The sequence below is a fragment of the Myxocyprinus asiaticus genome, chromosome 3 (assembly GCF_019703515.2).
Source record: "Myxocyprinus asiaticus isolate MX2 ecotype Aquarium Trade chromosome 3, UBuf_Myxa_2, whole genome shotgun sequence".
In the NCBI taxonomy this organism is placed as follows: Eukaryota; Metazoa; Chordata; class Actinopteri; order Cypriniformes; family Catostomidae; genus Myxocyprinus; species Myxocyprinus asiaticus.
Genome location: NC_059346.1, coordinates 23217011 through 23231748, shown reverse-complemented (window position 1 = coordinate 23231748; position 14738 = coordinate 23217011). Strand labels below are relative to the sequence as shown.

General features: G+C 36.4%; 1 protein-coding gene across 4 annotated transcripts; it reads left to right on the top strand.

Moving 5' to 3' along the window:
- Window positions 1-252: 252 nt before the first annotated feature.
- Window positions 253-14082, top strand: LOC127423967 (neutrophil cytosol factor 2-like). 4 transcript variants are annotated; one of them, XR_007894402.1, is made up of 17 exons: window positions 253-377; window positions 633-812; window positions 2496-2578; window positions 2834-2942; window positions 4556-4690; window positions 4856-4963; window positions 5963-6022; window positions 6109-6146; window positions 6257-6395; window positions 6637-6705; window positions 7225-7303; window positions 7658-7780; window positions 8504-8583; window positions 10060-10202; window positions 10343-10448; window positions 10771-10846; window positions 11527-11645. XR_007894402.1 is itself a non-coding variant. In XM_051668711.1 (17 exons), the coding sequence occupies exons 2-17, from the start codon at window positions 639-641 to the stop codon at window positions 11854-11856; spliced, it is 1665 nt and encodes a 554-aa protein (XP_051524671.1). In that variant the 5' UTR covers window positions 253-377; window positions 633-638; the 3' UTR covers window positions 11857-14082. The 4 variants fall into 4 exon arrangements, 3 of the variants coding, with proteins under 3 accessions (XP_051524671.1, XP_051524662.1, XP_051524678.1); XM_051668711.1 differs by lacking the exon at window positions 10771-10846 and adding an exon at window positions 11759-14082 and having other exon boundaries at window positions 7661-7780; window positions 11527-11650; XM_051668702.1 differs by lacking the exon at window positions 10771-10846 and adding an exon at window positions 11759-14082 and having other exon boundaries at window positions 11527-11650.
- Window positions 14083-14738: the final 656 nt, after the last annotated feature.

The following is a 14738-nucleotide window of genomic DNA, read 5'->3' as shown; positions in this document are numbered from 1 at the left end:
CACCTTAATGTACTATAAAGTAATAATGGTATTCCCTCTCTCTCTCTCTTTCTTGTCTGTTTCCACATTAAAGAAAGGTCAGGCAAAATCCAATAGTCAGGTGCACATACTTCCATGTAGTGAAATTCACACACTTTACAGTATATGACACTATTGTGCTGGAGACTGCTCATTGTCTCTCTCCCAGGAATACAAGAGTTCCTGCTGGCATGGTGAGTGGGCGGGAACCACAGCTGTGTGTCACACTACAAATATCACTTCCCTGTGAGTAGAGTAAGAGAGTTCTGGCTTACACTTGTTCAACTCAAGTTCATGGTTGATCATTTCCAGAAAGCAATCCAAGTTCCTGACTTATCTCTGTCTTTTTCTGCACAGTGGTAAGTATTAGCTGTTGTATTAGTATTGGTTGTTGTACTAATGTTGTTATTGTCTTACAAGAACTTGCCTAGCTAGTCTCACCTGTACATGCAGACAGCTGTCAGATTCTGCCCTGTTCTGCCCTGTTGTGACTAATCACAGTTATTATTGACCAAACTATCAGTACAGCTCAGTATAAAGTCTCTTTTTGAATAAATTTAGTTTTATGAAAATTTGATGTATAAAAAATAACAGCTGGTCCTCTCTTGCTGTAGAGAGCCATGCTGTACATAGAGATGATCAGGCTGTGGGATGAAGCAGTGAAGGCAATAGACATCCATCACTGGCACGACGCTCTCTCCAAGCTCAACCAGATCACTGATCACAACTGTCGAACTCTGTTTGTGGTTGCTTCGGCACACATTGCTCTGGGTCAGGTGGACCTGGCCATCAAGGTATAAACCACATTTTGACAATTAACTGTATAGGAACAGTACAGAGATGGCTCTAATCTGATCCTTTAGTTGTTAAACGTACAGCATTTCCTGTAGAGAGCCATCAGTTGGTTAATAAAGTAGAATAGAATAGAATAGAATATACTTTATTGTCCCGTTCTGGGAAATTTGTCTTGGACTTCAGTGACACAAGCAGCCTCAACATTGGACAGTGACTACAGTACCACACAATACACTACAACACTCATAAAACACAATAAAACAATAAATAATACCTAAAATATACATCAGGTTACCACTCCTCAATAAATAAATACCTAAAATATACACCATGGTTACCACACCTCCACTAGCCTTCAGTATATGCAACCTTGTTTAATAATCTAATAGACTCGGGATAAACGAGTTCTTGTACCTATTACATTTACATAATGGAATTCTAAATCATCTCCCCGAAGGTAAAGTTTTAAATTCATTGTGTAAAATATGAGTATCATCAGCCACAGTTTTCTTGGCATGCCTTAGTATGGATGAATCGTACAGTTCTAGTATAGATCGAATCTCCTTCCCCCAATAATTGTTAAAGTTACAAGGATTAGTCATTCAATTTTAGATTTGGACTGTAAGGACAAGTTACCATACCATGCTGTGATACCATATTTTATCAGACTCTCCAAAACAGATTGATAAAACAAAAACAGAACACTCCGGTTAACCCCGAATACCTTTAACCTACGCAGAAAATACAGTCATTGTTGCAGTATTTGAAAACAAGTTATCAATTTGAGAAGACCAACATAATTGATTGTCTAGATAAACACCCAAATATTTATGTGAATCAACCTGCGTAATAGTATTACCATGAATTTGTAATGGACTGTGATCTCCCACTGATCTACAATCGAAAATCATTTTGACAGTCTTCTTTCCGTTTAAGACCAATGAATTATTATCACACCACTGAACAAACTTCATCGTAGAAATGCATTGAGGGTATTGCGTGCCTATTTAATAAACTCAAAATTGCTGTGTCATCCGAAAATTTAATAAAAAAGGTAGTGTCCTGACTACTTGCACAGTCATTTGTATATAATGTAAACAGAAACGGAGAACTGACACAACCTTGCAGAGCGCCCGTGTTACTTACTTTCACCTCAGAATACAAGTTGTTTTCTTCCATAATGACGGAATCATATGCGAATCAAGAGACTTTTGAAAATTCGGACAGAAAGCTTTGGAGAGTTCATATGCACAATTTTTTAACAGGAAAGCTGAGATGCTGTCAGGGCCTGTAGATTTTTTAGTTCGTACACCTTTTAATAACGACGTGACCAGACCAGGCATTACCACCAGTCTTTGATCAGAGTTACACACAATCTCATCCAACTTGACCTCCTCAACATCTTCATCCCACGAGGATTCAAACCTCAGATAAAAGTCATTTAAATCGTTCGCTCTTTGTAAATCATGACAAGTCATGTCACTTGTTAAATTGACCATAAAATAAACATTCTTCACTGAAAATGAAATGTTAACATAAAAAATGTGCTTCATGTGGTAACATCTAAGTAACTGCTTTTATTCAGTTGATGTTGTGTCATCAACTGTCATGATTACTATATTGTAAGTTGGATAAAAGGGTGAAAATGTTGATGTTTGTCAATGTCAAATCATACCTTTTAGGCATTAGACCAGGTAATTGCAAAGGATCCGTGTCTTGCTGTTGGATTTCTTCAGAGGGCTGCAGTTCATATGATTGCAAACAGGTAAATATACTCCCATTAATATGTTCTGACTGTTTACATAGAATGTCACCTAAACACTTTGTAAAGGAATAACCAGTCTGTCTGGTGCATACGCCACAGCATGTCACAACAGGAACACCTTAAAATGGATTTCTTTTGTTTAAATGTAACATTTTGGACCGTTTAAAATGAATACTTTCATCTGATATTGCTTCTTTGTTTCTCTCTCTTTCTGTTTTTTTCTTCTCTCAATTATCTCATTTTTTCTAACCCTAGACTAGAGGAGGCATTGTCTGATTGTATATGGGCTCAGAAATACATGAGGGGAAACCCTGTCATTGACTATAAACAGCTGGGTCTACGATATAAAATGTACAGTTGGCAGGTGAGAACATATGCATATTTAAATCCATATTGCAAATAGGTAAGACATAACCATCTATAAAAGTATTAAAGCAGAATGTCTGGGCTTTTATTTAGTAACATTTTATTTTAAGCCAGGAAGTTGTTGGCATTCTCTATTTTACCTTGTGCCATCAAACATGAACATTAGTAGAATTCACCTGCACAGATAAATATCTCAAGGCCTCTTTGAGGGCCAAGTTAAAAAGCTCCACAGTTATGCAATGTCAAATGCCAGGCTGAAAGAAGATAAGACATAAGCAGCATTCCTCAGTTGTCATGTTAAACTGAGTTTAGCCTGAACAGGTGAAGCAACATTTCTATTCCCAAATGTGGATTAGCATAAAAAAGAAAGGTTTGTCAGCACACTTTATAGAACTTCCTGCACAGTCAGTGCACAACAAGTGCATGTAAGTTTTGGTTCTTCATAAGACGTAGGGGGTCTTAATTAAAGAACACAAAGCAAAAATCTGTAGGTACGTCTAATACAATTTACTGAAGGTTTAACAGATATACAGATTTGATACTTTCAGGATGAAGTTCCTGTTCAAGGAAATTACAAATTTTACTGATTCCCAAAATGGCAGTAAGACAGATCAATTACATCTTGTTATCATCTTATTTTAGTGTCATGTACAGTATATATTACATCTTTTAATGTTCTCTTGATATGAATGATGCAGTTCACAATGTCTATAACATACCAGTTAACACTGTGTGTGTGCACTATGTATACACCGATCAGCCACAACATTAAAACCACCTGCCTAATATTGTGTAGGTACCCCTCGTGCCGCCAAAACAGCACCAAATCACATCTCAGAATAGCATTACTAATCTTCTAACCACAATTGTACAGAGCGGTTATCTGAGTTAATGTAGACTTTGTCAGTTCAAACCAGTCTGGCCATTCTCTGTTTACCTCTCTCATCAACAAGGCATTTCCATCCACATAACTGTTGCTCACTGGATGTTTTTTGTTTTTGGCACCATTCAGAGTAAATTCTAGAGACTGTTGTGTGTGAAAATTCCAGGAGATCAGCAGTTACAGAAATGCTCAAACCAGCCCTTCTAGCACCAGCAATCATGCCACGCTCGAAATCACTGAGATCACATCTTTTCCCCATTCTTAGGGTTGATGTGAACATTAACTGAAGCTCCTGACCCGTATCTGATGAATTTATGCACTGCTGACACACGATTGGCTGATTAGATAACCGCATGGATGATTGTTAGTGACATATGGGCTGGTTTGAGTATTTCTGTAACTGCTGATCTCCTGGGATTTTCACACTCAACAGTCTCTAGAATTTACTCAGAATGGTGCCAGAAACAAAAAACATTCAGTGAGCAGCATTTCTGCGGATGGAAACACCTTGTTGATGAGAGAGGTCAACAGAAAATGGTCAGACTTGTTCGAACTGACAAAGTTTACGGTAACTCAGATAACCGCTTTATACAATTGTGGTGAGAAGAATAGTATCTCAGAATGCTATTCTGAGATGCAGGTTGGTGCTGTTTTGGCGGCATGAGGGGGACCTACACAATATTAGGCAAGTGGTTTTATTGTTGTGGCTGATCGGTGTATGTTGACAGGTCCTTTATAACACAGCAGCAGTCCACTCTAAACTGCAGCAATGGGACAAAGCCAGGGACATCTTGCTGGCAGCGTCACGTGAGAGAGGAGGAGGGCGGGTCAACCTTATAGACAAGGCTTTAGAAACTGTTTCTGTAAGAAAAAAAAATACATCCAACACTAGCTTATGATTTGCCCTTTTACCAATAATGCATAAAATTTTACTCACACTGCAAACACAGTATATTGCTACAGTATATTGTCAATAGTTTATGTTTTTGTTAATGTTTAGTTAATTTATTTGTCCATATTTGCACTAGAGCAGAGAGGTTTTGGCACCTCTTCTAGTTCCAGAGGGTGAAGTGTTTCGTCCCAGGAAGCAGGAGGTAGAGCAGCTGATGCCAAGGGACTTTCTGGGTGAAGCAAAGGTGACACATCTTTACTGTACATTTTATCATTAGCTATTTGAAAATGAACTTCTGTGTAGCACAACATTTGAGAGCAAAAGGAGTGGTGAAACAAGGAACTTGTTCTCAAAATCAAATATTAAAGACAAATTAAATATGGTGGCATATATGCAGGACATAAAAAAAAGGCAAACTGTGAATGTTTTAAGTGAATGCTCTCAGTAGTTGTGTAACAACCAGTGGCTTATAGGGATAGTCCAACAAAAAATGAAAATTCTCTCATCATTTACTCACCCTCATGCCATCCCAGATGTGTATGGCTTTCTTTCTTCTTCTGAATTTTTTTTAGAAGAATTTCTCAGCTCTGTTGGTCCATACAATGCAAGTGAATGGTGACCAAAACTTTGAAACTCCAAAAGCACATAAAGGCAGCATAAAAGTTATCCATAAGATTCCAGAGGTTAAATTAATATCTTCTCAAGCAATATGATAAATGTGGGTGAGAAACAGATCAATATTTAAGTCATTTTTTACTTTCAATCTCCACTTTCACTTTCACTTTAACATTCTTCTTTTGTTTTTGGCAATTCACATTATTCATGCATATTGCCACCTACTGGGCAGGGAGGATGAGGGTGAGTAAATGATGAGAGAATTTAAATTTTTTGTTGAACTATCCCTTTAAAACAAAACCTCTCTTTCAGTTCTATAGAGACAATTTGCATACAGCATATCTTGTAGGTGCTTTAACGATAAGAAAACCCCATTATAAGTATATTTTGAGACAAAATAAACATTTTTGTTTAATTTAAATATAATATATAGTATGCACATTATGAACTAAAACTCTGCCCAATTTCAAATCTGCAGATTATAATTTTTTTTTCACTCTATTCTTAAAGTTACTTGCTTTTAGATAGACCATTCCCATGAACACTATTAATCACAAATACACTAGAAGCACAATAGAAGACATCAAAGACAATTTCACTCCTCTTTAAACTCTATTATTTTTTCCAGGTCATCACTTCTTTGATTCCAAATGATGACTTCAGAGGCTTTGATCCTCTCAGACCACAGGTACAGTTACTATCATATTTTATCCCACATATTTGCTCTGGCTTTGGTTCCTGACTAGACCATACTGATGATGTATCTTCCTGCAGAAACCAGGGTACTATGAGCCAAAGGTAGAAGAAGGCCAGTAAGTATTCAATATTCAGACATTTTTCCAACTGTAACAAATCTGGCTTCATGAATTGAGATAATACAAAAAAAAGAGCATATCTCATTAAGTTGTGTGTTCTTGTATAGGGACTCCCATTACATGATAACGAAGAGTGCATATGTGGCAAAAGGGCCAGGGGAGTTAACAGTGCCTGTTGGAGCAGAAGTGTTTGTGTACGGTGATGAGGACAGAGATGGACTGGCAATAGTCATATATGATGGAAAGGTGGGGGGCTCTTCCCTTCTAGAATGATATGGTACATTACTGAGCCTGATTTTGTTGTTATGACCAATGATTTTGAAGGCACACTTAATGTTTGTCCCTCATTATGACAATAGTGTCCAATTATGTTTCATACGCTCACACAGGCAGCTTGAGTAATAATGTAAATGTGTGATAAAAACCTATTTTCAGAATCTAGAATAACCCACAGGATATCTCTCCTTTGTTTCTTTTAACATGTCAGAGAGGTCTGGTTCCCAAGTACCTACTTGATGCAAGGGGCAAGAAAAACAAGGGTAAAAACAAGCGAATTGTAAGTGTCCCATTGCATCTTTGTTTCATATAGTATGTGCTTTATGAGTTTTCATAGGGCCTTAATTTGTCAAGACTTATCCAGCTTTTCTCCTAAATGTGTTGAGCTTGCTGTTTAATGCATGAATTTTATGAATGCAGACAGGTTTAAGGGCCCTTAAATGCTAGCTTAAAGTTTGCTTGCACACTCTGCAAAACAGAAAGACTTGGCAAAGTCTGAGCTTTGCCTCAGCACACTTTGCCACTTTCAATATAGTTGCAAGGAAATGAGAAAGCTACCATGAAAATAAAAATGGTTTAAAAGGTTATCGCTTGTTACACCTTCTGCCAGAGACTTGATGATCAATTGAGCAAGAAAAGGGATACACATTTTCTTCTGTGCAAATATTAGAAAGAATTATGGCTTGCAGAAGGACTAGTGACCTCGTTCTTCAGACTCTGAGCTTCTGTTCAATAACTGAATCAAAGTTGTTTTAGGTAATAAAACACAGACTGCTTTTCTCTGCATTTTCCTTGGAAGGAACTGGCCAATGGCATCCCACACCCACCAGACTTAAAACCCCCGAATCGACCCCAAGGTCCATCTCAACCTCCAACAGGTACAGAAAAGATTTTGACAATAACACAGAAACATTGGTAACACTTTACAATAAGGCTCCATTCGTTAACATTATTTAAAAGGTTAGTTCACAAAAAATAAAAATTATCTCTTCATTTACTCACCTTAATGCCATTTTTTTTCTTCTGCTGAGCACAAAGAAAGATTTTTAGAAGAATATCTTAGCTCTGTAGGTTCTCACAGTGCAAGTGAATGATGACCACAATTTTGAAGCTCCAAAAAGCACATAAAGGCAGTATAAAAGTAATCAAAATGACTATGATAGTTGTGGGTAAGAGAAAGATCAATATTTCCTTATAATCCTTTTTTGCTATAAATTCATCTCCCTGCTCAGTAGGTGGTGAAATGCACAAAGAATGTGAATTTCTAAAAACAAAAGAAGAAAAATGTGAAAGTGAAAGTGGGGATTGTTTGTGTTCTGCAGTAGAAAGTCATACACATCTGGGATGGCATGATGGTGAGTAAATGATGAGAAAATGTTTATTTTTGTGTGAACTATCCCTTTAATGCATTAGGTATCATGAATATACAATGAACAATATATATATTGTTTTTAATATAATTTATGAATCTTTGTTAATGTTAGTTAATAAAAATACAGTTGTTCATTGTTAGTTCATTGTGCATTAACTAATGTTAAAAAATACAACTTTTGATTTTAAAAATGTATTACTATATGTTGAGATTAACATTAAATAAGATTATTAAATGCTTAATAAGCATTGTTCATTGTTAGTACATGTTAACTAATGTTGTAAACTAATGTTAACAAATGGAACCTTATTGTAAAGTATTACCGAAACATTTAAACTGGAATTGCTTGTTAGTAGATAAAATCATTATTATGAAAGAAAACATGTTTTCTATAATTCTGAAAATGATTTTTCCCTGGTGTTTGATATATGCTATTATTAAAATGCAGTGGCAGTATCTAATGTAAAGGGGTTATATCATGGGGAAAACTTTCATAATGCAAAACTTCCACCCCAGTGCAAAAAGACCTTTTATTGAAACTAAGCTGCTAAAACGGCTTGTTCTGTACATTCATATCTTTCTTAAGTTTCCTCCAACTGTCCTATTTAATGAAAGCAAAATGCATAAAAAAAATTAAAAAAAAAAGATTTGTGTTTCATTATTCTTGTATTCTGAAGTGATGTCAGTTTAATCCTCTCTCCTGTAGAGTTGCGCTCTTTCAATGCCAGTGCTACCCACACAACTCCTCCAATGAACAGCAACTCCACCCGCGTCCATACCCAGCAGGTGAGTAATAAAATGCACTCGAAAGAATGCTGACCTTTTGGCAGGAAAATGCAGTCATCCCTTTAAAACAGAAACTCCAATGATGTCTTAAACCTACACATGCAGTTTTTGCCAGGAATGGTCTTTCCAACATTCTACTAATTAATTAGAGCATGTTTTCACAGTCTACAGTATGTTTGTGTGCTCTGTACTGTTTTATATTTTTCTGCAAAGTGATCTCCCAGTTCAATATGGCAAGCCTGAAAGCTAATATTTCTGACAGTGTTTTGGAGATAGAAATAGAAGCAGAGCATGATTAATGCAGTGGCCATCATGACTGATCTTTTGTGTGAGATAAAATGAGTTTTGTGACTCAGAGATGAAGTGGAGTGGAGTGTTGAGGCAGCAGACCTTTGATTTGGCCTTGATTCAGTCACAAATACACCCAGGGGAGGAAAGGAAAGCTCACAAAATTTTTAAGAGGACTGTTTGAAACCACTGCCTGGCAGAGAGACCTGATTACCTTGTGACAAAATTTTCTTATAAATTAGTATGCAAATACCTTGTGCACATGATAGGACTTTGGAAAACAGGGAGCTTTGAAAATGGAAAAACTTTTTTTTTTTTTTTTTTTTTTAAAGTGAGAAAATATACTTCTAAATCAGAGAACAGAGAACCTACTTATTCATGCGATTATCTAATCAGCCAATTGTGTGGCAGCAGTGCAGTGCATTAAATCATGCAGATACTGGTCAGGAGCTTCAGTTAATGTTCACATCAACCATCAGATTAGGGAAAAAATGTGATTCAGTGATTTCGAAAATGGCATGATTGTTGGTGCCAGATGGGCTGGTTTGAGTATTTCTGTAACTGCTGATCTCCTGGGATTTTCACGCACAACAGTCTCTAGCTTACTCAGAATGGGGCAGTGATGGCTCAGCAGTTAAGGCTCTGGGTTACTGATCAGAAGGTCGGGGGTTCAAGCCCCAGCACCGCCAAGATGCCACTGTTGGGCCCTTGAGCAAGGCCCTTGACCCTATCTGCTCCAGGGGCGCTGTATCATGGGTGACCCTGCACTCTGACCCCAGCTTAGCTGGGATATGTGAATAAAAAAATAATTTCACTGTATATGTGCAAATGTATATGTGTGATAAATAAATATAAAAAAAAAAAAAAAAAAGAATGGTGCCAAAAACAAAAAACATCCAGTAAGTGGCAGTTCTGCGTATGGAAACGCCTTGTTGATGAGAGAGGTCAATGGAGAATGGCCAGACTGGTTCAAGCTGACAGAAAGGCTACACTAACTCAGAGAACTCTGTACAATTGTAGTGAGCAGAATAGCATCTCAGAATGTACAAAACATCGAACCTTGACCTACAACAGCAGAAGACCATGTCAAGTGCTTTATTAGGACCATATTGTTCCTAATAAAGTGCTCAGTGAGTGTATATCTCAGTTATCTTAACATTAACCAAAAATGTGACCCACATTTCTCAGGCCCCAATTGTCAGGCCAGTCATTGTCAAGGTGCACTACACATACACCATGGCTCTGAAAGTCCCTTTAGAAACTCCATTTTGGGACCTGCAAGAGAAAATCGCTCAGAAATTAGGACAGCCTGCAACGAACATTCGCCTCAGGTAATATTGCAGACCTGCTGCCTGGCCGACCTGCTTTTTGTTGCCATAAATTCACAGTAATAAAGCTTGTAAGAGCAGGTATATTTTTTCATTGTACAATTCTTTACACCAACCCTAAAGCATGCTGCTTCCTCTCACAGATACAGGAAGCATGGTACCACAGTACTGACACCATTGGATGGAGATGATGGACTGGATAGCCTTGAGGACGTGGCTGAAACAGGACGTGCCACAATTTGGTGTCAGGTAACCTCACTAATTGCCATCTTTGAATGAAACTGCTCAGTGAAGGATATTAAAGGAATTTTCCAGGTTCAATACAAGTTAAGTTCAATCAACAGCATTTGTGGCACAATTTTGATTACCTTTTTTTTTTTATTAAAAAGAAAAAAGCAAAATTAGAAGTTACAGTGAGGCACTTACAATGGAAGTGAATGGGGCCAATTTTGGAGGGTTTAATGGCAGAAATGTGAAGCTTATAATTTTATAAAAGCACTTACACTAATTCTTCTGTTAAAACTCATGTATTATTTGAGTGGTAAAGTTGTTTAAATCATCATTTTCACAGTTGTTTTAGGGTTTGTTGGCATTACGTCATCATGGCAACGAAGTTCTAAAATTGTCTACAACTTTACAAAGAAAAGGTTAGTAAGCGATTTTTAAAATCACGTTAACACGCATATTGTTTGTCTTGTGGCTAAAATTTTGAAACAGTGTGTATTGTATTGTTTACGGTTGGCCCCATTCACTTCCATTGTAAGTGACTCACTGGAAACCAGATTTTTGCTTTTTTTAAAAGGAAAAGGAGGGTCAAGTCAAAATTTATTTTTGTGGTAGTCAGCATTATGCCACAAATGCTGTCGATTGAGCTTTACTTGTATTGAACCTGGAGTATTCCTTTAAGTTTGTTTGAAATACTTTCTTCTATCCCAGCTTAATATAGTAATAATACAATTATAAGACATTCATAGATTGATTTGCCCAAAACCTTTAAACACTGTAGCTCTGCGGCGCTATCAAAACATTGCTCTGTTTGTTTGAGTGTCCCGACCAGACCGTTACAGCAACATTGGCTCAACCAATGGCATGAGTTTGGGGAGAGATGACAGATGGGGGGAATGTTTGTGAAACCTGTTGGAAGAAAATCATAATATACACTTCTATTTGGTGACACTAATGATGCAGAAATTGCATACTTCACCTTTAAGTACAGATGTTACACCAATTTAGCTATTTCTTAATTTGGTACAGATGTTCCAACAATTTAGTAATATTTGGTAATAGTCCAGTGTTCATTACTTCCTGTCTTTCCATCTCCCCTAAGACTGAGGACCCTCTAGCCAACAGGACCATTCTCTATCAGATGGTGGCACTGTATGACTACTTTGCACAAGGCCCAGAGGACCTAGAATTCAGTGAAGGGGACACTATTGATATTCTCAGTGAAGGTATGATAAGACAAATAAATGTTTTATTATTTACAATTTAACTTTGCCTATACATGTTTATATTTTTCCATTGTTTGTGCAAGAAATGTGTTTTTCTCCATTTTACAGTGAATGAGGAGTGGTTAGAAGGCCACAATGCTGGAAATATTGGCATCTTCCCTCGAAGTTTTGCTCATCGGGATACAGACAGCAACAATGGGGCATAAACAGTTGGGCTTATAACTGTTGAAATGAATGACAGTATTTATCAGAAGGCATTTCTGCTGAAGTGAAGTGATTCCAAAGTGTGCCTTCAGCTAATATCTCAGTGAAAGTGAACAAGAACTTTCGAGCATTGGTTTAAACAGATTAAATCATATTAAATTAAGTCATTAAATGTCAGTTTGATGGTAAGGAAGCTGATAAGATACTTTTGTTTCTCCCTTATTTTTTCCTGATCCAAATCTCCCGTTATTACCTTTTCCTTGGTTTACAGTATCAATAAGGTGTACTTTTCCCTTTTCTTGAAGAGATTACAGCTACTCTCTTTAAGTGCTGTTAACTGGAAAGTAATAGCATTTGGGAATTTAAGCTGTCTAAAGTGAAAAATACTGTATAATGGTATCGGAATGCCTGAATTCTTTGTAAATTAAAAGCCAACAGGAGTCTTTTGGCTCTCTTTGCAGAGCGAGTTCATTTATTATGAATAGAAAAGGTACTTTCGGGTACTTTCAGAGATCACACAAAAAAATTGGCCAAATCCAGAGTTTTAAATAGTGTTCCATGGGATGCCAACTCTGGTTTACATCATTACCACCCACTTCCCCTTAACCTCCAACTGAATTGTATCTATCATACATAAACTGAACAGCAGTGCTAAAGAGAAAAATTATTTAACTTACATCACAGCTATACAATTTATACCACTGGCAGATTTTATTTCAGACTTGGTCAGATGGCTTTTAAATCACCCTTTTCCTGTACAGAAAGCTGAATACACCTCAGTGAGGTATCTGTAATGCAGTGTTTAATGGTGTGGTGTGCTCTGTCAGACTGGGCACTGGGGCATGTCACTGCAGCATACGGACCTTCTGCTCTTTTATATTGCAGTAATTATGGGCTTGGCATCCCCCTGTGTGATGCACTTTTCCCTCAGTTCCCATTAAACATTCGGTCAATAATTAAAGCCATACCTCATCCTAACTCTACATTTACTGATCAATTCTTCCCTCCTGCCTTCTGTTACTGTTTTTATTTAAATAGTGAAAATAGTGTGTTTTGTTTATCAGCTGTTGTAAATAGTGTTGTATAAGTGTCAGGGAGTTATACAGCTTAACATGTTTCAAAGTGAAAACAACCTTGCAGCAGTTTTTATAGGGGAATTAAGTGAACTGTACTTGGGTCTCAGTATACTGCAGATAACAGGGTTAAAAAATAATGGCCTTGACCACACACTGTTGTAAATGTTACTTGTTTATTTGGTATATCAATAACTCACTACTCAAAAGATCATATGATACTCTTTATCCAGTAAGTGGAAAGCAGAAAACAGCCAATTAATGGTGTCAGATGGTAAATAGTTGGCTATTTGAATACTCTGTTTAAAGACAAGTACAGGAGTTACTCAAATAAATTATTGAAAACCCTCTACACGCAGTCTTTTTAAATCACTCACTGTCTTTCATACATAAATGTAGGATAATTTAGGTAAAGGAAGATAAAGAGGGACAGAGAGAGAAAAAGGGAGAAGGTCACAAACAGAGAGGAAGAAAGAGGAATTATATATTGTGTTTTATCTGGTATTTTGTATGACTAAGGTGGTTTAATTATAGTTACCTAATTGAATTTCTGGAATGAGAAGTCCATTTGGAGTGCTGTGAGTGTGTATGTGTGTGAAAAGTGAGTCTGTACTTTATGTACAGTATGACTTATAACTGAAGTGTATAATGCTCTCAATGCATTTACAATGCATAAAGATGAATAAAGATCAATGAGTGTCTCTACTGTCTCATCTAGACCCATTAATTGTTCATTAATTTTTGCCAGTACGGCCTAATGCCAGAAGCAGTAATTGCACATTAACGATGAATTTGACTCATTTGTCCCAATGGCAGCATCTTAAAGAGCTGTAAATCAGTGGGTTGGAGATCAAGTAGGATAAAGAAAAGTCAGCATATAGGGAGTCTTTTGGCACACGTAACAATAAAAATAAAACATGTATAGTTTTATTTTTCATCTTTAATCTTATAACTACTCTTACTTTAATCTTTTTGTTCATTTATTACTTTAAAGTTAATATATTCTTTCTAAGTTTATTTCTTACTTCAGTTGTATTACTCTGTAAACTTACTCTTTTCTTATAAAAATACAAATATACTCCTGAGACCCAAACATGACTGCTATGTTCATTTTCCATTTCCCTTTTTGATTTGTAACTAGTAGCACCTAATAAACATGCAATATATATATATATATATCACGAATGAATATAGAATATATATCATGAATATATATATATATATATATTTTTTTTTTTTATTTTATTTTTTTTTCTAGCACAAATAGTCTTTTTATGCCCACATATGTGGACAGTGGGACTAAGTTGTGAAATTTTAAATAATACCAAGCTATTTGGTACAATTTTCAAATGGTTTATTATCTTTCCAGGAGTGTAGGTTTTTCATGTTTTTGAGATGTAACAGACATTACAGCTGATTTTCTGTAAAGCTGCTTTGGAATAATGTGTATTGGGAAAAGCACAAATAAAAAAACTATACAAATAAAAATAATTTGACTTGATTTGACTTTTATGTTACAATGTTATTTTCTACTTTGGCAACAAAATCTCAGTGTTCTCTCTGCACTGTTAAACAATCAAGTGATAGCCATTGCTGAAGCATTTTACCAATCAGAAATTAGCATAACTAATTCTGATATAAGTAATGGCAATCTTCATCCAATCACTGCCAACCATGTTAAAATAAAATTTAACATTATCAGTTCTGAATCTCTATACTGATTACCACTGTCTCATGTCTGCCAAAAATGCTGAGTGGTTCAAACATCATCTGCAGCCTGAAACTGAACTTTTGATAGGAAGTTTGGATTG

Coding starts and splice junctions, on each gene's coding strand:
- LOC127423967 (XM_051668702.1), top strand. CDS start 639: ATGCTGTACATAGAGATGATCAGGCTGTGGGATGAAGCAGTGAAGGCA. Junction 813..2,495: donor AGGTGGACCTGGCCATCAAG/GTATAAACCACA, acceptor CATACCTTTTAG/GCATTAGACCAGGTAATTGC. Junction 10,203..10,342: donor GCAACGAACATTCGCCTCAG/GTAATATTGCAG, acceptor TTCCTCTCACAG/ATACAGGAAGCATGGTACCA.